The 23,222-nt window shown below is 37.7% G+C and overlaps 1 protein-coding gene across 6 annotated transcripts in view; it reads right to left on the bottom strand.

Annotated features, from left to right (window-relative positions):
• RABGAP1L (RAB GTPase activating protein 1 like) overlaps window positions 1–23,222 on the bottom strand; it is a 713,371-nt gene that overhangs the window by 91,051 nt on the left and 599,098 nt on the right. The window contains exon 1 of one of the 6 annotated variants that reach the window (XM_040636237.1): window positions 3,839–4,377. The exons of 4 other annotated variants lie outside the window; for them this stretch is intronic. In XM_040636237.1, the coding sequence (XP_040492171.1) occupies window positions 3,839–3,949 (111 nt within the window). In that variant the 5' untranslated portion in view covers window positions 3,950–4,377. Of the gene's footprint in view, window positions 1–3,838; window positions 4,378–23,222 lie in introns of those variants that run through there. One more of the 6 variants, XM_040636235.1, reaches the window with a different exon arrangement.

Here is a 23,222-nt window from a genome sequence, read left to right as displayed (position 1 = left end):
CACTAGTCAGCCATAGAAATAACTGGGAATGGTGGAGGAGGTAGAGAGGAATGCTGGCTAGAAGGCCGTGACTGCGAACAACTTCAGAGAGGGCCTCCCTCAGTTGTTTATTACTCCTTGTGTGAGCACCTCAGGTCAGATTTAAAGATACATGTTTTGGAGCGAGAATGGGGGGAGGGTACAACTTTGTCTCAAAATGCAAGCCAGTTAATTTCAGCCAGTGAACAACCAAAGAAAAAGTAATCTGTTAAAGGAAAGCTGGAAAACTGCGTTCAATGAGGCACTTTTCTAAATGTTTCTGGAGCCATTTTGACTATACTAGATTTACACCTTACACACCAATCTATTTATGCTGTAATTAAAAAGTTCTTAAGCTTTACAAGTGATGACTCTCAACTTTAGTTTATCTTAGTAAGTACAACACTGGCCTAGGTAATTTCTTTTAAGTAATCTCTTTACCAACATGGGATTTGAACTCATGACCTTGAGATCAAGAGTCAAATACTCTACTGCTCTACTTAGTGAGCCATCCAGGAGCCCAGGCAATGTCTTGAGTGGAGGGGGGGGGGGAGAGAGAGGAGTAGAGAGAGAGAGAGAATGACTGAGAGAGAAAGAGAGTTATGCTTGACTTTCTTATCTTTTTTTTTTTTTTGCCATGATTGTCTAAAGGCACCCGTATAAAGGGATTTGTGATTTTCTTGCATTACTATTCAAAGGATCAACAGGATATAGCCATATTTTTTAAAGTGTAGCTTGAGACATTTCTGAATCAACTTAGTGGAACATAACTAGCCTGCAAACAAAACAAAAAACCTGAATACACCACAAGTAGCAAGAAAAGTATTGTTTAGTTAAATTTTCTTTTTTTTTTTTTTAAGATTTTATTTTTGCATTTGAGACAGAGAGAGAGAGAGAGCACGAGCAGGGGAGAGGCTGAGGGAGACGGAGAAGCAGACTCCCCGCTGAGCTGGGAGCCCAACATGGGCTCTATCCCAAGACCAGGAGACCACAACCTGAGCCAAAGGCAGACGCTTAACCATCTAAGCCACCCATGCACCCCTAGTTAAATTTTCTTTTAGTCTTGTGTGCATAATGGCTTGTATTTTTTTTACCATGAGTTTCCACCAAAAATGTCAGAAAGCCACAGGGCTACTTACAAACAAGAAAACATTCAGCGTCCACACCAAAACCACTGTTCTTAATGGGACTTTTACCATTTGAGGAATCAAGATACCTTCCATTATGAAACAAAGTCCAATTACAGAAAGGTATTTAATTAATCCGGTACTAAGAAACCTTCTAAATACCCTTTGTAATAATCGACCTAAATCCAAAGGATTTTATGTTAGCAAGAATGTAATTTGTTTCCCAGTGCAGTAATGAATCAGATTGAGAAGTAATTTATTTTATACTGTAGGAAATCTGAGTACTTCTTTCACACACTTTAAAAGGTTCATCGCAAAGCAAAAAAATCTAATATGGAATTAAAAGTAAATGATAAATATTTCACCTTAGCACAATTTTAGTATAACTCTTCCACATGAACCAAAACCAAGAATCACCTTCAAAAGACTGTCCCAGTCAATTCTTCGAAAATTTCACATTTGATAAAGAAAACCGTCTACAGAAAGTTGTATAATCAAATTCAACACCCCAACATCTATATTATTTAAACATTTAGTATACAGACCAATATTTTGTGTCTTTATCATACCTCTGAGACTTTCCATATTAGTGACCAAGTTTCATAGCAAACATGCTCCAGGGTTAGGAGCAGAAGTGTGCTTTGGGGGAGCGGAAGTTGTATCAAGGCACAACACACATCAACATACTGAATATTCATATAATCTACAAATGGAAGTGTTTCCTGATAAGCACATTAATATTAATTCGTTGATCCATTTCCTCTCTGTGCTTCCTGTATATGTGCACACCACACAACGTCCCACACCTGCTGAGCGTGAGATGCTCCCTAGGACCTGGCCAGGTCACCGCCTACCTCCTCAGTCTCCCATGTCCTCTATATTGTGCCACTTTATAAGTTTTTGTTTCTTCTCCCCTTTGGCATGGAAAATTCCTACAAGCGTTTGAAGACTCAGCTCAGGTCCCTTAAGAGGATTCTGACGGGACCATCAAAAAGAAATGAAATAAAGTTCTGAATTCTTTGGGTAAGTTTTCATGGTGGAATATTGTGAAACTCATGGCTAAAATGAAGTTTAAAAGATTATCCACAACTACTGATGAACTCTCTCTCCTGACTTGGTAAAATATTGTGGTTAACTAAGGACTGGCAATAATATCCACATAACATATATAATTATAAAAATACAAAAAAATGTAAGTTATATATATTAAATAGGACAAGAATGCAAAAGGCTAGATGTCTCTGTATTAACGAACACTTACAGAAGTATATTATGTTGTATTTATTTGGCTTTTGCTTTTTTTTGGTTCAGCTGACTCTTTTAAACTGCATCTATAAAACATCTACAGGGGCACCTGGCTGGCTTAGTCAATAGAGCATTCAACTCTTGATCTCAGGGTCATGAGTTCGAGACACATGTTGGGAATGGAGCCTACGTAAAAAAAAAAAAAAAAAAAAGAAGTAGAAGTAGAGTATAATGAATCTCTATATACTCATCTCCCAGTTTCAACAATTACCAACACACAGTCATCTAGCTTCATCCACATCACCAACCCTGCTACTGAATCGTAAATGTTTTTGAATCTTTGCAGACATTTCATCCATAATTATCTTAATATGTATCTCTAAATCATCATTTTAAAACATGATTATAATATCGTTATTGCATAAAAATGAATAACCCTCTTAGTATCATTAAATATCTAATTAGTGGTCAATTATAGATTTTTTTTTATAGTTTGTTCAAATCAGCATCTAAACAATGGCAACAGACTGCATCTACTTAATATAACCCTAAGTCTTTTAAAATCAATTTATGGATCCCCTTTATATTGTTCATTGCAATTTACTGTTTGAAGAACTTGCCATAGTATGTTTTTAAGGTTCCTATGCATTAATGTAGAGAATAGGGTTTCATATTAGCAAGGTAACGGTTCCAATATAGTCTTTCATTCTATTGCTTGTGATGAGTACTACCAAATATAACGAGTAAGAGATTACTATGGCACTGGTTGGGAAAGTTAGTTTAAAAAGTATGGCCCACTGCTATCTTAAACTCGATAGCCATTATAAGGATGACATCTACAGAGAAGAAACAAACATTTGCAAGAACTTCATTTTTCTATTATGCGAGGACATGCACACCAAGACCCTTGGAGAATGGTTTAAAAAATTACGAATATTAAATCCAAATGATAATTGTACTAGAAGTTAATTTCATAATAGTTCTTAGTAATAACATAAGCATTTTGAAAGTTATCTGACTTTTAGACAGTTCAGTACTCCGTGTTGATGTGATAGCCCACTGTTAAAAATGTTACACTTCATAGGAATCATGTGCTTAAATGTAGGTAACCTTCACCTAATAATCATATACAGACACACAAGGCAAACACATGGGACAAAGTGATATTTGCCACTATAAAACTCCTCTGACCCTCACCACACATGAAAGTATTAACCTAAGTTTTACTCCTAAAGCACTTTAAAATGCACTACTAAACATATAATAATGTTTAGTGAGGTAAACACGTCATTCAAAACCTGTAGAGCTTTTTGTCGCCTGAACACAAAGCCAAAAGCAAGATCTCCATTTTAATTCCCAGGAAGTTTTTCTCAGTTGCTATAGGAATACAGCTATCGTGTGAGGAAAAAAGAAAACAGCCCCGGAGTAGTGTGCGAGGCAGCACCTACCATAGACCTGGGCTTGCTGATGGCCACCAGACTAGAGAGGAAGTCTTCATCGTGCAGCTGGCTGAAAACATGGGCGTCATAGGCCACCATAATGGAGATTTCTTCCATCATCTTGCCAGCTGGCCTTTCCACAGCACCAGCTGCTACCCCAGCGCCAGACCAGACTATCCAAGGAAAAATCCTACTGCAGCTCAGTGCCAATGCCCACACCCACCTGAGTTTGAGGGGGCGGAGTATCAAAAACCCAGAAGGAAAAAGAGAAAAAGAAAAAAGAAAAAAAAGCAGCTGCTATCACAGGCTTGTCTGGCAATTCACCCCCAGCAGAAAACTAGGGGAGGTCTCTTATCTGTGGAGGAAGTATACACTATAAACACCTTCTGCATTCTTAACCCAGCAGCTGGAAAGTTCGGTTTGGGGAAATCTTCTTTCAGCTTCAAACAGAAATAAAGGAAAGTTTTCTAACTGGAAATATCCTATAGCAAAAACAAACAAAACAAAACAAAGGCCCCCAAACTGATGTATGTTATGTTCTTGGTAATTAGAAACTTTTAAAGTTTATCTTCTTACTTCAGTATTATTTATATCAAGATTCTTCTTCTTGGAGGAGAAGTGGATTTTCTTATGGCTTATTTTTGCACATTCACAGAAAATAAATAGATGACAACCTTTAGTTTTTCAGAATTTCTAGAATTCTCGGTGCAGTTAAAAATTATCTCCTGAAGTATGAAAAAAGGAGATTCTTTTTCACCTCTGATTATTTCTGTTAAAAAAAAGAAAGGACCAAAATATAAAAATGAAACAGGGACTGTAATATCAATTAATTATCACTTCCCCTTCTCCCACCAAAAAACACACAAATATTTTAAATAAAATTCTTGATTTTGGGAACTTTGTTTTCTGTTGTTATTCAGAAAGCAACACAAAGGTCTCATTTCTAAACTTACGGTTTTTTCTCCCAAAGATAAAAGTTCTTTTTATTAAGCTTAGAGGTTTCTTTTAATTATCCATATTAGCAGATAGTCACGAACTGCTGGTGTCTTAGCCATCAGCAGTGTCTTACAGTTGGAGACCGCGAATGAATCTCAATATGCCCTAATGAAAAATTTGAAAGCTGCCCATAATTATCATCACAAGGTTGCCTAAATTACCAGGAAATATAACATATGCTAATTCCATGGGAAAAGTATTAAGCAAATAAAAAGGGAGGAAAAGAAATGAAACTCCTCCAAAAGTTGTTTTTCCAAAATTTCTAATTAAGCTATTATCTTCTCTGCTTTTTATAGATTATGACATTACAGCACCATGAGAAATACTATTTGTTAGAATTAGAAATCAATTTGGCAATGTTTGTGTATAATCAAATACAGATACTGGTTGGAATTTTTAGCCCTAATTACCAATAGCATTGTTATGTTGTTTACTTGTTTGCTTTTCAAAGGACAAAACTTAGAATGAGATTCATGGTGTCTATTTTTCCTTATTTTCCTTAAGTATCTTCACCTAGATTAACATGATTACTTAAATAGCACCTTGTTCCATTTAAATATGATTAGGAGAGTTTTGCAATTGCTATAGCATTCTAGATTACACACACACGCACACACGGAAGAAGAAAAACACCTTATTGCTAGGAAACAGAAGCAAGTCTAATAGGCTTATTTTAACAGAAAATGCAATACTTTCAACAAACCTTCAAGATTAAAACAGCTTCAAACTGTGCTTGACCCTTGTAGAGGCCAGTAAAGCATTTTTACTTCATTTTTTGCTCCAATACAGCTTTGTCTCTTAAGCTTTATTTTTGTTAAAAAGTTTCCCAGCATATTTATCCTAATGCTGACGAACCAGGTAAAAAAATTAAACGGTAATCAAGAGACAAGGTTTCATAAAGCGTCCAGGCAGTTCATACCTTTTAAATTCCTTTTTATCTTTTCAGAAGTACTGTAAAAGATACTGAGAACCTCTTCACGCATTCACTAGTACCAGAAGGTTTCAGGTTTCCCTTGCAGCACCATTTTCTAGATGGGAAAGCAATTCCTCTTGCTTTCATGTTTTTCTTTGCTGCAGTGACTCAGTGCTTCTACCCTGATACCTGAATAAGGTGCACGGACAAAGACACCTGTTGTGGAAGGTAAAGAAACTACTTCCCATAATGCCTTACTCCCTGCTGGCAACCGCCCAGGGGCAAACAAGAATTGTAAACCGCATTCGAGCAGTTGCCTATGCACCCCGGGAGAGCAATTCAGTGTTAACAATGGGTAATCTTCTGGGTTAAGAAGAACACTCATAACCCGAGGAAAAAAAAAAAAAGGACCAGAAAAACAATACCAAATAGTTTAGGTGCTGTGTATTAAACTCATAAAACATTTAGGGATCAGGGCTGTGAAGAGTACAAAACAATTTTAGAAACATAATCAAAGGCTGTGAAGATAACTTTTAAAATTACATAAACAGAAGCTAACGACTTTAAATAATGCAGTCCTTTTCGAATTCCACATAGGTTCTCAGGTAAACAATTAGGTATTTTTTAAAGCTTCTGATTTATTACCTACAAAAGATTGTTCTAAGTAGTCACAGCCACTAGAATTATTAATAACATTTCATTTCTAAATCTAAGAGGTCCTCTATCAAAGCCACAACGCATGCATTTTCTAAAGCAAGGGTTCCCTAAGTTAGACTTGCACCTTTTATTTTTGTCACCCTTACAAGGGTCCTCCATACATGACTTTCAGAGTCTGGGCAGGAAAAATTCCAATGTTTCTTTTCTCTTACAATTAAATGTATACTTGTGCTCCCAACAGAAAGCATACTTTTTGAAAACCAATGATCTATTTAAAAACCTGTCTTTGAACGGGCCTTTTCTTTTCTTAAGACCTTTTCTCCAGTCTCAGAAATAGCAGCTACAATACCCTCCACAAACTTCAGGAGCCCAGTTACAGTCATGTTTACGAACAGTCCTCTACTCCCTTGCAAGACATCTTCCTCTTTTGCGTTTTCCCCTGTGCGTTGATCCCACGGATCTCCTAAGATTGTTTCCACCTGAGTTTCTGCAGTCCTCTACTTCCCACCACGCAGCAACACTGAAGAAAGGCGGGGGGTGGGGGGCGGGGACTACCTGAGATCAAGGGGGTGTAGCGGCATTTGCTGCTAAAATTTACCAGGAGAGGATTGTATATCCAACCGGCAGCAGAAACCAGGCGTCAGTGGTAACCAATAGATGGTCGCCAGTTCAAGCAGGAACTAGCTAGCTGTCTGTCCCAGGGCAAGTCATTCAGCCTCCCAGGGTTTCAATTTCCTCATGGTCATGTAAATTGAGAGGGATGGACTAGATCTGAGGTTTTCCCGTGCGCTCTGCAAAGAGTCCAAAGCTTAAGTATCCAATTTCCCTCCACTAAACAGGCTTACTGGGGGGTTTGAAGGTGGAAATACCTTTTTAATCTCTATCAGAATAAAAAATAAAGGGTAACATTAATCCCAGATGTTAAGAAAGTCGGGGTTGCTATAATGTGTCCCAACAAAGGCAGTTTACTTTGTACCCTACTTTGGATGTTCTAATGTCAACTCTTTCGCCTAGGAAGAGGATTCGATGACAGCGGTGATACCTTTTATTAGTTACTCTTTAGAGCCTTTTCAGTTGAGAGGCCAACCTGGCTACAAAAGAATGTGTAAAAGCCTGTCCAGATCTCATTAAAATAAGAAAATTTTAATGAATAAAAGATCTTTAATGATTTTTAAGTGCCATTTTAACGTTTTACGGAGAAAGATTTTACTCTGGTAGCTGATTTTGTTCCAACAATTACTCTTCTAGGATTATTACTTTTTAACAACAACATACCTGGGTCACACTGACTTTGAGTCTAATAAACCATTCCTGGCCTTCAGAGAACATCTGTTCTCACGTGCCAAACGTAGGTACGGCCAAAACAAAAAATCAAGAAAAACCCGAATAAGATGTGAACATTTTTTAATTTCAGTGTTCTCCCCAAATGCAGCAAAGCAAAGTAGCTTTATGATGGGAGCGGTATTCAAATCAGAGGAGCAAATATGTTAAAAACAGATGGCCAGTCTTTAAAAAGAGCCACCAGAGTGGCTGCAAAGACCCTTTCCCCCTGCCTCAGGTTCTGCTTGTTGAACTTATCACAACAGCCACGAAGTCAGGGTAAGATGGAAAGGAGGAGAAAGCACCAGAGCAGCAATGTGGTCTCAAGGGTAGAGGGTCTTCTGCGCCCCCCACATGCACAGGTGGAGCCCTCTAGATACTTTCCCTGCCTCCCGGTGATGCTTGTCTAGTCATTCCTGAATCAGCATCAACATTCACGAAGTGGACGTGACTCAGTTTCAGGAGATCTTCACAAAATATTCATGGTATTGACATAAACAACATAAGAAAGACAAAATTCTACAAGTTCTTTCTTAATCACAGAAAACCAATTGGCCAAGTAGGTTTCACACTTAGGAGCGCGCATTGTAAAACCCAGGTGCCCTGAGCGGGGGAACAAAAGATAAAAGGAGAAAGAGAAATCACAGAAGTATCAATAGAAGAAAGCTTTTCAGAGTATTTTGGACTTCAGAACAGTCCAGTGACACATACTGAGTTTTTACAAAGGGAAAAGAACAAAAAGTAAAAGATAAATAAGCAAAATCTTAGTTTTCTTTAAACAATCATGCAAAGGTAAATAAAGAAAACCATTATTCTTGTGTCAAATTCCAGGCATTCAGCTCATTATCTTTCCTGTCTTTCCTAGCAATTGCGAGGCAAATTCAAAACTCCAGAAAGCATAGATTCTTAAGGGAAAAAAAAAATCCCCATAGTTAAAGAAAGGAAAAACCAGTGGGGCCTAAAATATTTGCCTAACAGCTACACTGGGTATCTTACTTCCTCATTCGGATCTCACTGCAAAGAATGTGGGTGAGGGAGAGTCCAGACTGTGAGTCTGCAACTCTCTAACAATCAGCTTTTTACCTCATTTGTAACTCTAAAATCCAAAGGCCACTGTTAAACACAAGACAACAGGCCCAAAATGGAGTCACTTTTGTGAAGCCCCATGTTACCGACCAGACTTCATGCCAGTTTGGGCCCTCCTAGAAACGGAATCTTACGCCAGTCATTCAGAAATCGCGGGATCAGCACTAGCTGGGTAATGTGCCGGACAGACCCCTCTGAAATAATCAACCTGCTTTTTTGCCTACTGTAACTTCTTTGCTCCTGCTCCCTTCTGCCTACGAAAGTCTTTGGTACAACTCCTCAGAGCTCCTTCCTGTCTGCCAGATTGGACGCTGCTCGGGTCATAAATCACTGGAGAAAGCCAGGAAGATCTTTCAAATTTACTCAAATTTTGTTTTTTAACACGACACGTTCACTTAAACTTTACCTAACCAAAAATAAGTGCTTCCAGTGTTGTAAGCATTCACTGGTATTTGCTCAGGACGGTTTCAGACACATCTAAAAATATGCGCAATGCTTCATCTTGTCTCATTTTGAGCAGAATACACAACTCATTTGTAATTACAAATAACTTTACCTTAATTTTTAAAATTCAAATTTTTTTAAATTTAAAAAAACGTTCTAAATTTTAATAAAGTTTTACTAACCACCAAATCAAACCATTCCACAAGGATAATATTTCAGATTTTTTTTTCTTTTTTTGTTTTTACCAAGATCAGAAGGTAGTTTTAGTTTTAGGGAACAGCAAAAAAATATGAACTAGTTTTATTTACGTGTTCATTTGTTTCAAGTTCTTCCTGCAGGGCTGGTGACTCCTGCCTGGATAAGTCCCTTTCCAATGGGCCCTCAGGTCCCTGCAGTAGGTCATACACAGACAGCTGGCATGGGGGACTTGATGGTCACCAGGGGGAGGCGGGTGGGGGCGGTGGGTTGAATAGGTGATGGGGATTAAGGAGGCACTTGTGATGAGCACCAGGTGATGGATGGAAGTGCTGAATCACTGTATCGTACACCTGAAACTAATATTACACTGTTAACAAGAATTTAAAAACGAAAAACAACAACAAAAAACCAACTTGATGAATCTGCTGCTATGTGAATTATATCTCAATTTAAAAAACTCAACAGCATTTGCTAAATGCTTGTATTGTGCATGGGAGTGGGGGGGCTTACAAAATTTTTAATATAGTAACATACAATCTAGGTATAATAATGACTAATAGAGCCCTACTTAAAACACACACACACACACACAAATAATAACTAATATATCCTTAAAAAGTCTTTTTAATAATAATAGGAACTAATATGTAGTAAGCATTTACTATGTCCTAGACATAGAATCTCATTTAATCTTCACAATAAGTCAATGAACTAGGAACTATAATTATCCCTTCTTCTCCACTAAAGTGTGAAGAAGTTTAGTGATTTGACTCAATTATCACAATTAGGAATGGTGCTGATAAGATTCAAAAACCAGGGTGTCTGGCTCCAAAAAGCATGCCCTTCATCACTAAAGGACAATAAGGAAAGCAAGCTAACATAAACTGAGAATCAGCCATGTGCCGACAATACTGCTTTCCAAACACTGATATCTGCCCCCCCCCAGAATACAATACTCTATGTTTGTCAAGTAATGCAATCGTAAGTGACTTTAGGATTATAATAGTATGAAGTCTGCACACAGGAAAACCTTCATGGAAAAGACGGATTGGATTTGGATAGGAAAGTGAAATAATTTTTTACAGGGAAAATAAGCCTGGTCACAGTGCTGATCTGATACTGGTGGGGTACAGGAGGAGATAAGGTTTCAAAGACAGATTTGAATTGGCCTGTGGTAGGTTTCAAATACCAGGTCAACAAATTTGGAAAATACGGTGTATAGGCCAAGGGCAGTCATTGAAAACTATGAAGTTTTTGCCTTTCTGGCCTCCATTTTTGTCATTAGAGGAAGGACCTATAGTATAATGCTTAACACATGGGCTTCAGAGTTCAGAATAACCTGGGGTCACATCTGACTCTGCCACATACTAGCTGTGTGACAACAAGCAAATTATATAAGCTGTCTTACCCTTGGTTTTTGGCATCCATACAATGAGAAAATAATAACAATGCTGCTACTATGAGGGATAATAAGATAATGCACATAAAATCCCTTAGTAAGCTGCTTGGCTCTAGAAAGCATTTGGTAAATGTTGCTGTTATTATCAATATTAATAAAAATGATGTCTGCAGGGACAAGATCATTTGCTAAACACCAAAGAGAAGATGGAATTGTAACTTTCAGAACTGAGGTGGGGGGTAGGGTGGTAAGCTCACTATCCGAGAACACAATGTCTCCATTTTCTATTTCCTTATCCAATTAATAAAAATCCAGGAGAAAGAAACAGATGATGTCACACAACTCTAATCCTCCACCAGTTTTCCCTAAGCAATTAAATGTTTTTAGATGTTGCTTTATTTGGGAGCAATTTGGTAATTTACATGTGTCCTTCTGTTAGAAATCACTGAGACAGGTTAAAGGACGTGAAAGATTGATAATGTGTGTGTGTGTGTGTGTGTGTGTAGTCTCCTGTACTTCACCACCCTCTCCAGTTCCTGACAATGCAGACAGAGTTTAATCAATTACCTCTTATTAAATTAAGCAATTGTGACAAGAACAGGGAACAAAGAGAGCATTTGTTGTATACCGATATTCATCTGTTGTAACCTGATCAACAAAACACTGTTACTATGGGCTAACATGTGGAAATACATAATCCCTCTTTATAATTGTATTATAACAAGATTTTCCATTGTTCGTTGGTATCTTAGAGTCAAAGAAATATCCTATACAATGGTTTAGAGTACAGCTTATCTGGAAGCTTAGAACTGACCAATGAAACTGTTAAATCCATTTCATTTCAAAGAGATCAGCTGCGTTTGATGAGGAGTGAAGGGGGAGGGAAGAGAGAAGTAACACATTATTTAACATCTACCATGCTGGGATGGAGCGACACTCCCCTAATTTTTACAACCATACTATGAAGCTGGTTTTACTATCCCCATTTTACAGAAACTCTTCTGCCCTATGGGTTTAAGTAATTTAAGGTCACATTGCTAGTAAACGAGAGCCATGATTAAAACTGAAAGCGATTACAAAAGCTTTGTGTCTCCCCAACCCCCAACAGGTTTATCGTAAGAGGAATTCAAGAGAGAAGAAAGTAAACTCTAATTGAAGATTCTGAAATAGAAGCTTTACAATTTTCAAAGCTGGACTTTGTATCTCTCTTCTCTTAGTATTTTGCTTTTAAGTTTTTTTTAAGCAAGCTCTATGCCCAACATGGGGCTCAATCTCAGGACCCTGAGATCAAGGGTCACATGTTCCACTGACTGAGGCAGCCAGGCGTCCCCCTCTTAGTATTTTGCTTTTAATATTATATCACTGTATATTGAAAACATGAAGTAAAAATTCATTTTGCATCTAACAGTATTATATATAAGGCATTTGCAAATAGAAAACCGAGGACAACTACTGACAAGTGTAACGCACATATCAACAGTCTGCTGCAATACAAAATATTGTGTGGATGAAGCAGCATTCCTTGAATGACCTGTCAACAGCAGCTTCTCCGTTGTTAAAACTTCGCTTTTTGTTTGCTTTAAGAGCAAGAGTAAATTGCTTAATGGGTTAACAGAAAAGTAATAAAAAGGTCTTAATGTTTTTTTAACAGTGGTCTTAGTAGGAGTGGTAGCAATTTCATTCACTTCAACAAGAATTTATTTATTTTTATTTTTTTTAAGATTTTATTTTTAAGTAATCTCTACACCTAATGTGGGGCTTGAATTTACAATCCTGAGATGAAGAGTCAGTCATATGCTCTACCTACCGAGCCAGCCAGGTGACCCGAGAATTTATTTTTTTTACGTTCAATCTAAGATATTTTCCGGGGCGCCTGGGTAGCGCAGTCGTTAAAGCGTCTGCCTTTGGCTCAGGGCGTGATCCTGGCGTTCCGGGATCGAGTCCCACATCGGGCTTCTCCGCTGGGAGCCTGCTTCTTCCTCTCCCACTCCCCCTGCTTGTGTTCCCTCTCTCGCTGGCTGTCTCTCTGTCACATAAATAAATAAAATCTTAAAAATAAAATATTTTCCCAAAAGGTGGTCATTTCAGGGTTAAGAACTATCATAAAGTACCATCATAAAGAATATTTCTCCAATATCATGATTTTTATTTTTTATCTAAAAACAGCTAACATCCTTAGTGTTACTCATTCAAGAGAGTAGGAAGTTAGAGAGAATATTAGTGCCTACATAGCTGCCCAAGGGTTTACTTTCAGTTACGAATTCTAAGGACCACTTTAGGCCTAAGGACATACATAGTTTCCGATGCACCCTTATTTAAAACTGGCCCATTGCTGGCTCAGTTCGTTGAGCATCCCACTCTGGGTTTCTGCTCAGGTCATGATCTCAGGGTCGTCAGACTGAGTCTCGCGTTAGGCTCCATGCTCAGTGTGGAGTCTGCTGGAGATTCTCTCCCCTCCTCTCCCTCTCTGTTACTCCCCCCATACTGGCTTGCCTGCGAACTTGTATGCACGCACGTTCTCTCTCTCTCTCTCTGTCAAACACACAAGCAAACAAACTTAAAAAAAAGAAAGTCCCTTTGAGGGGCACCTGGCTGGCTCAGCAGGTGGAGTGCGTGACTCCTGGTGTTGGGGTTGTAGGCTCCAGCCATCCACTGGGTGTCAAGATTACTTGAAAATAAAATCTTTAAAAAATAAAAATGTCCATTTGGGACAACTTAGCATGCATTTGTGGAGAATTTGAAGTATGCAACATTATATGAGATTATGATTTATAATACTAAATGACCAAGCTGACACTAGAGCAGTGTAAATATGCTGGCAAATCTGCATAAATGATCAGACTGTAAAACTGAATACAAATGTATGTTAAATATTGGTTTGTGGGTAATTTTAATTTATGTAAATAATAACGCCTTTTGCTTTTGCTAATGGCCACCTAGTTGTCTGACACTTTACTACTTACTAGTATCTGTACTCCAAAGAGCACAAAAACAGGGAATGAAGGAAAAACTCAAGTGATTAATTGGTGGGTATTATTTCTAATCATCTCTGTCAAAGGACTCCGCTAGAAAAAAAGTTAAAATTAAGAGCTAAAATAAGTAAGTTTCATTATTTGAAAATTTCCATATTTGAAAATTAGATGTTTTATCCACACTTTCTATTTCCTATTCCCATGTATAAAGGAGAGCTGTCTAAAGGAATGTTATAGGAAAATGCCCCATGAGGCTGACTACATAAAAAAATTAACGTTAAGCAAGCAGTTCTGGTATTAAACTTTATAAAGAATAAAATGAATTTTTCCATTATCTGCACTTGGAACACAGAATGGAAGCATTAGTAACTGGCTGCTTTTATTAACTATTTTATTCACTATTAACAAAACTTGTGAATTGCCTTTTACTCTTAAGCCAGTCTTTAAATTTCAACAGTAACATTTTTTTCCTTTCCCTTCTCTCCATTCTTCCTCCCATTATCTATCTCCCTCATACATATCTCTTTTAAAATATTATTTTTGTCCTAAACTATTTGATTCTTTAGCACATAATGATGTATTTACATCAGATAACTTACTAAGTATACACCTTTATATACATTTTTAAACTTAACTCCAGTCATTCTACATTGTTCTCTCTGTACAAGGGTTGACAATATAAATGAGATACGAACAGAGTACATGATCTTACAGATGAGCCCTATATCAGCCGATTGCAGATAATTGTTGTATTATAGTTATGCATCTACCGGTAATTCAGTATTGCTAGGGGGAAAAAAAGCACCTTTATTTTATGTTAGGGTAATACCTTAATGAAAATATTCCATTTAAAAAAATCCCACTGATATGTATACGGTAATTAGCCATTGTGCAAGATGATATCCCAGGAGTTCTTTCCTGCGAAAGAAAATAGCTATAAATTTGTCCAAAGCCTCCATAAGAAAAAATTGTAAAGCAGGCATTTTGTAAAGGAGCTTCGTTCCAAGACAAAAGTCTCTTTGAAATCACACAGTTTCTCCTTAATGCAGACTGCCTTAGCACTATTAATATAAATTCCCCGTGTTCTTTTTATTATTAATGTATTTGTACAAGTGGTCTTTAGCTTCACAACACCGCAGAATACCAAGGAAGCAGTAAACGAATTTACTGGTGTTTTGTTTGTACCCCAGGGCAGTTGAACAGAAGCAAAGGGAAGGACATGGTCTGAGATTTGGATAATAATAAAACTCTGTATATGTCATATGGGGAAGACTTAAACCGCTGGCAAGTGAACACACCGAGGCTGAGTGACAGGAGTCCGATGGGACCTTGCAATGTGACAGCAACCACTTCCCACCCCAAAGCCCTTAGCTTACATGACTCTTCCAACATACTTCTGGGTCAGATAAGCAAAAAATAAAACCATTATAGGTAATATCATTATCCTTACTTCCCTCTCCTAAAACCTTAATGTATTTCCTCTAAAAAGAAAATAGCTTCCTCCACATTAAAAAACAGTATTGTAGAATTCTGTATCCAATGATTAGAAACCGTTTCTTTTCCCAGCATATATCACTGACAAGGTACTATGTTGAAAAAAAGTAAAGCAAACGATGAACATAAAACAATGTTACTAAGAGGCTGAAGGGAGAAAAGAGACGTTTTCATTAAATATATCGTATTTTTTGTTTTGTTTTTACTACAAAAAGCCCATATATAAATTACAAAAAAGATGCAGAAATCAGAAGAAACTCAAAGTGAAACAACTTCCTCTTGGTTTTAACGGTCAATAAAGAAATACATAGATCTAAAATAAATAAGTCTTTTAAGCCTTTACTAGATATAGGTTATTAGTTATTTTGGCAGTTGCTAAGCAACATTCTCTTCTGTAGGGCTAAAGCACATGCAATTAACAGGTTTTCAGAAAAAGATAAATTAAATGCAAAATTAGGGAATAGTATTTGAAAAGCAAAAAGTAAAAAGTATTAACTTTTTCAACAGACAGTAACAGATTTAGTGACTTCTGCAATAGTGGTTACACATTTTGTTTTCCACTGGCACCAAATGAGATGTTACTTTAGTACATTAGCATTTTAACTTTATTTAAATGGTGATCATTATACTCACCTCTACACTCAACAGCCTGTTTATTTTGAATATCTCAAATTCAATCAGACCAGTATGCTCCAATTACTGCTACTAACAGTGATCTCTATAGATCTCCTTCTCTGCCAGTATTTCCCTCAAATCCCCAGTTTCAGGGTAGTCACAGCCCTGGTTTGTATTTTTAAAAATATTTATCTTACTGTGACATGAAATTAGTAAAGCTACAGCTTCATGATGCTGCTTAAGCTATTAGATCCCTGAAAAACTTGTTCTCTGATGTGAACATTTTGTTTTTAATTTTAAGTAGGCTCCAGGCCCAATGTGGGACTCAAACGCACAACCTTGAGATTAAGATCCCATGCTCGAGGTGCCTGCGTGCTGCATCTGACCCATGGTTTCAGCTCAGGTCATGATCTGGGGTTGTGACACAGAACCCTCTGTTGGGCCCTGTGTCAGCTTAGAGTCTGTTTCAGATTCTCTCGCCCTCTGCCCCTCCCGCTTGTGTGCGCATGCTCTCTCGCTAAAAAATAAATATTTAAAAAAAAAAAAAAAAGAGTCGCATACTCTACGCACTGAGCAAGCCAGGCACCCCTGATGCGCACATTTTGTAATAACTCTTTTTACAGATCTTACTATATCAACTCAGTGACTAAAGAGGAATACCTTTTAATCCATTGGGAATAATAACGGAAACTTTTTTAAAAAGGAAAAAGGCAAATAACTGAATGGAAAATTACTGTAGAATTTCAACTGTTGTGGGGCGAAGAAAAGATAGGAAATGGAATGCAATTCTATCGTTTCGAGGATTCAAGGGAAAATTTCCCTCCCTATTGCTGTACTTTTCCCCTTCCTCCTTTTTAATATTATGTCGCAAGTTGTATAAATGGTGGAGGGCCGTGACTGCCAATCCCCTTGTTCACAAAATCAATTCCTCCCTGGATTTTCTTAGTCTACCCTGAGCAAGCCTGACGCAGGGGCTAGGAGAGTCTGCTTTCATCAGTGAGCTAAGGAAAAGAACCTACAAAGGTGAAGTGCCTTATGTCTGGGTGGCAGTCATGCCTTACTTACATTGGCTCTACAACCAAACACCTGTGATCTTAGACAGGCAGCTTCTTATTTTATTTTAAAAGGACAGCTTTGGACTAAACGGTTGGTAGAGTCTACCTCAGTTGAACATCCATAACTCCACCTTGAAGCGTACGATTATAAGGAATTATAATCTATTAAATAATTACTCCATCTTTAAACCTGCCTAGACGGGACTCTTAATACCAGCTAGTAGGATCTTTTGAGTACTTTCTCCTTCTGTTTTTGATAGTTTGCCTCAAGACCAAACTCAAGAAACTGCCGCGAAAATCTAATTGTCCAGATAAAAGTAAAAGGCCAAGAAAAATGCCAAAAGTCAGCAAGCAGTTTGTAATGATATGCATGGCTAAGACATGAATTTTAGTGACCTCTATTTTGTTTTCAACAGCTACCAGAATTAAACATGAGCAGACACTCCAAATTGTAAAACTCTCTATTGAGTCATACATAGAAAAATTTCTTAAATACGGCACTGTTAACATTTGGGGACGAATAATTTTTTCTTGTAGAACGCTGTCCTATGAATTTTAAGATGTTTTGCACCCTCACTGGCCTCTACACAGGAGATATTGGTAGTACCCATCCCCCAAGGTTGCAGCAACTCCAAAGTTTTTAGACCTTGCCAAATGTCCCCTGGGGGGGGGGGGGGAACTATCCTAAATTGAGAACCATGAATACAAATCTATATCTATAAATTAAAATTATGGAAAGGGGTTATTTTTAAATCCCAAACTGACCTCCAACCATTAGACTTTTTAAAATAATTTCTATGATTTCAGGCCCTACTGATATTGTCTCAAACCCTATTGAAAATTACCAATAAATGAGTCATTCATTAATATCTGTGAAGAACTTTCTTTCACTTTGACTCTGTAAGGTTTATGCCTCATGAGTTACAACCAGAACATTACAAATTCTTCTTTTGTTAGTTTTACTGAAGTATAATCAACCAAAAAATTATATATATTTATGGTACACAACTCGACGTTTTGATTAAATATTCTTAGAATTGGAAAAATCAGTCAGTTACTGACAAATTACTTGTGGTGTCTCATTGTTACAGGCATTGTTTATCTATCAGTATTAATCACTTATATGTTGGAATATATATTATTCAACTTCATCAATCAGTTTTATAAAGTAGTATTCATGAATTTCAGACATAGCAGGGTTCTAAAAAGATGTCAGATTCTTAGGTTTCTGAAGGAGACCAGAATATGTTACCCCAAAATATGCCACAATATATGCCTAAGGATTATTTTGAGCTGAAGGAAATTGAGAAGCCCAGACACAGAGGGAACTCCTGCCCTCCCCCATCAGCCTAAAAGCAGAGTATAAATTTCCCTATTGTAAAGAAAATTTCCCTCTGTAAAAGGGCTCCCTCCCCAGCCCTTTTCTACTATTAGTTTCCCTCCTACATTTCCTGGTTACCTTCTCACAATTTATCCCCCTCCAAGCCCAAACCCCTTTCTCCTTTGTCTAATCACTTCTCTACAATTTATCACCCTTTGTTAAAATGGTATATAAGTCCCCAGGTCTAGCTGCCTCTTTGGGTTTTCATTTCTTTTCTGCGAAGTCGCTATTCATATAAAAAATTAATATCAATAAACATAGGCCATTTTTCCTGTTAATCCGCCTTTTGTCAGTTTAATTCATAGGCCCCTAGACACAGAACTTGAGAGGGTAGAAGAAAAACTTCCCCCCACTTATATTTCCGACCCATAATTTGTTGATGAAATTATCATTAAAAAGATGACAATTATATTTATTCAAAATATATACTACCCCATGGGTCCGTGGAGTACTGGCATTGGCTTTAGAGAGCACTGTCTAGCTCCTGATTTACAGAAGAGGAAACCAGAGTCTAGGGTTTAGGCCACTGAAAAAGTAAAAATAAATTCCATTTTTCAAAAAGATGAGGGGAAGATGAAAGGGAAAAAGCTTAAGAAGGAAGAAGAAACAAAACCCAGAGGGAGGGAAGTAATGCCTTTAGAGGGGTGTGGCTTAGTGTGACCGAAGCCTCACACACTGCAGATTTCAGCCCCTGGGATCCACACAGAACAAGAACTGGAGAAGTAATGAATGCAGTTGCACAGCTTTGAGCACACTCAGTGCTTCCGGTCAAGGGCCAAGTGTTGCCGGAGGAGACATGCAACAGATTGCGGGTAGACACAACTTCCCGGGCAGTGGTGGGTGGAACCACCTGGCTTCTAGACTGGTTTTATTTTACAGGACTCGATGAACTTGACTTCCTGTTAAATGGTGGGGACCAAGGGTGTGTTGAGTATGTTTTAAACTTTTATATTCGGAAATTTTTTCTTCTCTGTTTACCCTGGGACTTTTTAATCTAAAAGTCTAACTTTAAAAATGCAATCAACAAAACAGAAATAAAAAGGTAGAGCCAGTAAAACAGAGTGGTTGACCTTTGGCTGCTTCTATACAAGTTTTAAATTATATTTTAAATTTGTCCAGATGTTCCAATGTGTAATTGGTCAGTTTTATTTGAAAGCATCTGAACAGGAATAGGACTTCGTAATATTTTAAAATAAAGAGCACAAAGTATCTTCTCATTTAAACTGGCCATTGAATGAAAACGAGGCTCTGTCAGTATAAACAAATGAAAAGGGGCTGGTGCATGAGTAGCCGTCCATCATTAAAAATAGGCTTAGAAGTAGTTCAAATACAAAAAGGTGGTTGATACAACTTCGCTCTTTCAAGTGGTACTTCAGTGAAGTTGAAGACAACACACAGTTACGAAGTGTCCCCTATTCACAGAGCGGGGCGCTCAACACCTGGACTATCGACTGAAAAACTCAAGAAACCCAGATTTTTATCAGTAGGCTGGGTAAGAAAATGAAATAAATTTCTATACACAATGAAAGTAAATATAGTAATCCCTCACTCCCCATAAAAACACAAATAATTTAAAATGTCTTTGATTTGAGCCTTTCTTTTCACTGCTTTTAACAGTCCCTCTTTCTCAAGAGCCTTTGCTTAACAGATGCAGAACACAAGGCCCATAGAAGGGGAATGAAATGCTTACTTCAGGATTCTATGAAACCACAGATGATGTAAGAGCTGTTCAGGCCATCGGGGGTTCTCAGACTCAACTGCTTGTACGAAAAGCCCCCAATAGAGCTGTTCAGTGGCAAAGTTAAGATGGGAATCAGCCCTCTTAAGTAAGGACCCTAATGGAAGCCAAAGCCTACCTTACCTTTGGTCTATGTATGGGACACAGCCATTGCCAGTCTTCCACAAAGCACGGCCAAGCCATGAGGGTTAAATAAGGTGGGAGCATGCTTCCCCCAGCACCATTTACAATGGATAAACTCTAGGCCTCAATGGGGCCCTCAGAGTGGTACATGGTGGCCACCCTGATTTCGACTTGCTACAGACTCCCAAAACAAGACCAGTCTCTACCACTAAAACATATGACCTGGACTCAATGGTAATTTTATACCCCATACTTAATATAAAATCAGGCTTTCCTCAAAATATGTTTTTGGATCATTTATTCCCTTTATTGAGAATATCAGACCCTCAAAAGGTTTGGGATGGGAGAGGAGGGAACACTTTAAAAAGCATTGAAAAAATGCATTTACATGGAGTATTACAGTCAGAATTTTTAATAGGCAAGAAGTTTTATTTCAAATTCACTGGTGGAATCTATAAATAATATCGCTCATTTCCTGGTTGCTTAGGCCATTAAGGGTCTAATCTATTTCCTGAGCTGAAACTAGCTAATGGAAAAATATTTAGAATAGTAATCATCTAGTGAGATGGGCAGTTGGCATCTATTCACCCAAAACATATCCTTGGTCATAATTCCCTTCAGTAATTTATATGGTTTCTAAAGAAATCATCTCACTTTTTACAATGAAAGATCTTTGCTCTACCCCTAATGTTTTATGAATAAGGGCTCCCACCCATGACATTCTTCAGCCTCAACACATATGTACCATTAGGTCAGGAAGTGTATTACTCGCTTTCCTATCAAGTAATTCATTCATGAAGTCAGTGAAAAAAAAAAGTAGGAAAAAGAAAACCTCATGAAGTCAATATTATTATCATAATAAAAATCAGATTTTGTATCTGTGGACGGACATCTGTTGTTAAACAAGCTTGTGACACCACCTATTTGCAATACTACCCCAACGCTGCAGAGATCCGAATTACTGAGAGCAAACTATGGTGGGCTGCTGCTGGATTTGCCACGGGCAGCCCACAACATGACATTCGCAACATTCTCGAAGTTTCTTTCTCTTTTGTGGCCCCCACATCAGTGTTGATTATCAGCACACCTCTGACACATCTGTTATGAGGTGGAGGTCCAGATGGCAAACTAACTTTTTATATGTAGCCTATGAGAAGCATTATTCCCAAGGTAAACACACCAGAGGGAAAGCCCAAATGTAGGGCAAAGCCAAACCTGACTTTACCTCCCGCCCTTCAGCAAAGTTCATAGAGTGCTGTCTTTGAAAATAATCTACCACAGCCAGGTTTGGGCTCTGGAGCAAAGCCAGCCTTCGAGTTGAGAGCAGGGAGTGGGGCACTCATGAGGAACACACAATTCTGAAATCTGAGCCCACCAGAGATCTCTTCTAAATCAGTATCTATAAAGATACAGAAGTATCTGTACTTCTGTATGCAGAAGATAAAGCTCAGCGGATGTATTTGATTAGATAAAAATATTACTGGACTTTAAGAAAAATGCCTTTTTTCTTTCAAACAGCATTCTTACACACCTTATTACCTTTCCATAATTCAGATACCAGTAATAAAGCCATTTTACATATTTTGGCACAGAGTATTAACATAATTATTGCTGCTGTAAATGTCTCAGTCCACAACAGAATTAGCAGTAATACAGTTCTAGTCCTTTTGGAAACCTCTCCTAAAAAAAATTTTAACTTCATTTCATAAAGAAAAAGAACACATTTCTGCTAAAGAGGACCAATATATTCTTTAAAGAAATTTGATTATCAAAGCAAAGTAGAAACTCTTTGTTCTGTTAGTCACACCCTGTACAATCATCAACATCAGTTGTTAAAATTTTTCCCTGTGGGTTTCACATCTATCTTAGATCAATCTTTTTATAACACCTTGTCCAGTGCTGTTTTGTATATGAGGCAAAAGCATTTCCTGACCTTAACAGGCTTACAAGCCCCTGGAATTGTCCTGGAAAAGAAAATTGGACAATGTAACTTACTGAAAAGAAAATGCATCAAAACTGAGTATGAGATTCATACGTGATACTGCACCATGCTATATAGTTGGGCTTCCAACACTGACTTGCTTGCAACTGTTCTTTGCTGTTCTATTTGGAATTTGAAGTGATAGCAACCACAGAAGCAATTCTCCACATTCTGGAATCTTCCTATGCCCTCTTAAGATCTAACAGATACACTTCTTTTCAGCAGTTCTCAGAGTTAACATTTCCAGCTAAAAGTTTACAAACGTACCATCGATTAAATAAAAATTAGATATTTGATCCTCATACCACTAAACTCAAATACTTAACTGAAAAAAAAGTTCTAGTCTCTGACAACTTTAAAGATCAACTATCCTTATTTGGTCTTGGGTAAAACTGGCACTGAAACAAAACTGGAACAACCCAAGTAAGTAAGACTCTAGAAAAACTAAAGTAGTTAAAGAATCACAGCATCATCTAGGTGTGCTATCACGACCAAAAATTTTTCAGATGACACACTTAACATAGGTCACAGAAACCCACAGAGTTAAGTTGCTAAGGCATCCAAAGGAAAAAAATAATTCAACTTTTTCATTCAAACCAGAAAAGACTGTTTAAAACAGAAATACAAAAAAAAAAAAAATCATTTCCAATACTATAATTTGAACAGGAAATAAAAAAGACAGGTATAAAAAAATTTATTCTCTTCATTAAGATAATAAAATTAGGCTTCTACACAACTGGTGAAAATAATGAAAATTGAGCAGAGAATATTTTACTTAATGAGAAGCATGCAGCTCCTGACCACTGCCACTGGCTCGGAGGCTGATTTGCACCATCCCAGCGCGCCCAGACTACAGAGGAGATGGCTCCCATCTCTGAGCCCCATACAGCCCCACATGTATGGAGGTTTTATTTATTCATTATTATTATTTTTTAACTAGGCTCCATGCCCAATGTGGGGCTTGAACTCACGACCTCGTGCTCAAGAGTTGCATGCTCTGCCAACTGAGCCAACCAGCGGC

The sequence above is a fragment of the Ursus maritimus genome, unplaced genomic scaffold, assembly GCF_017311325.1.
Source record: "Ursus maritimus isolate PB19 unplaced genomic scaffold, ASM1731132v1 scaffold_2, whole genome shotgun sequence".
Lineage (NCBI taxonomy): Eukaryota > Metazoa > Chordata > Mammalia > Carnivora > Ursidae > Ursus > Ursus maritimus.
Note: the sequence above shows the minus strand (reverse complement) of the source record. Positions and strands in the feature narration are given on the sequence as shown.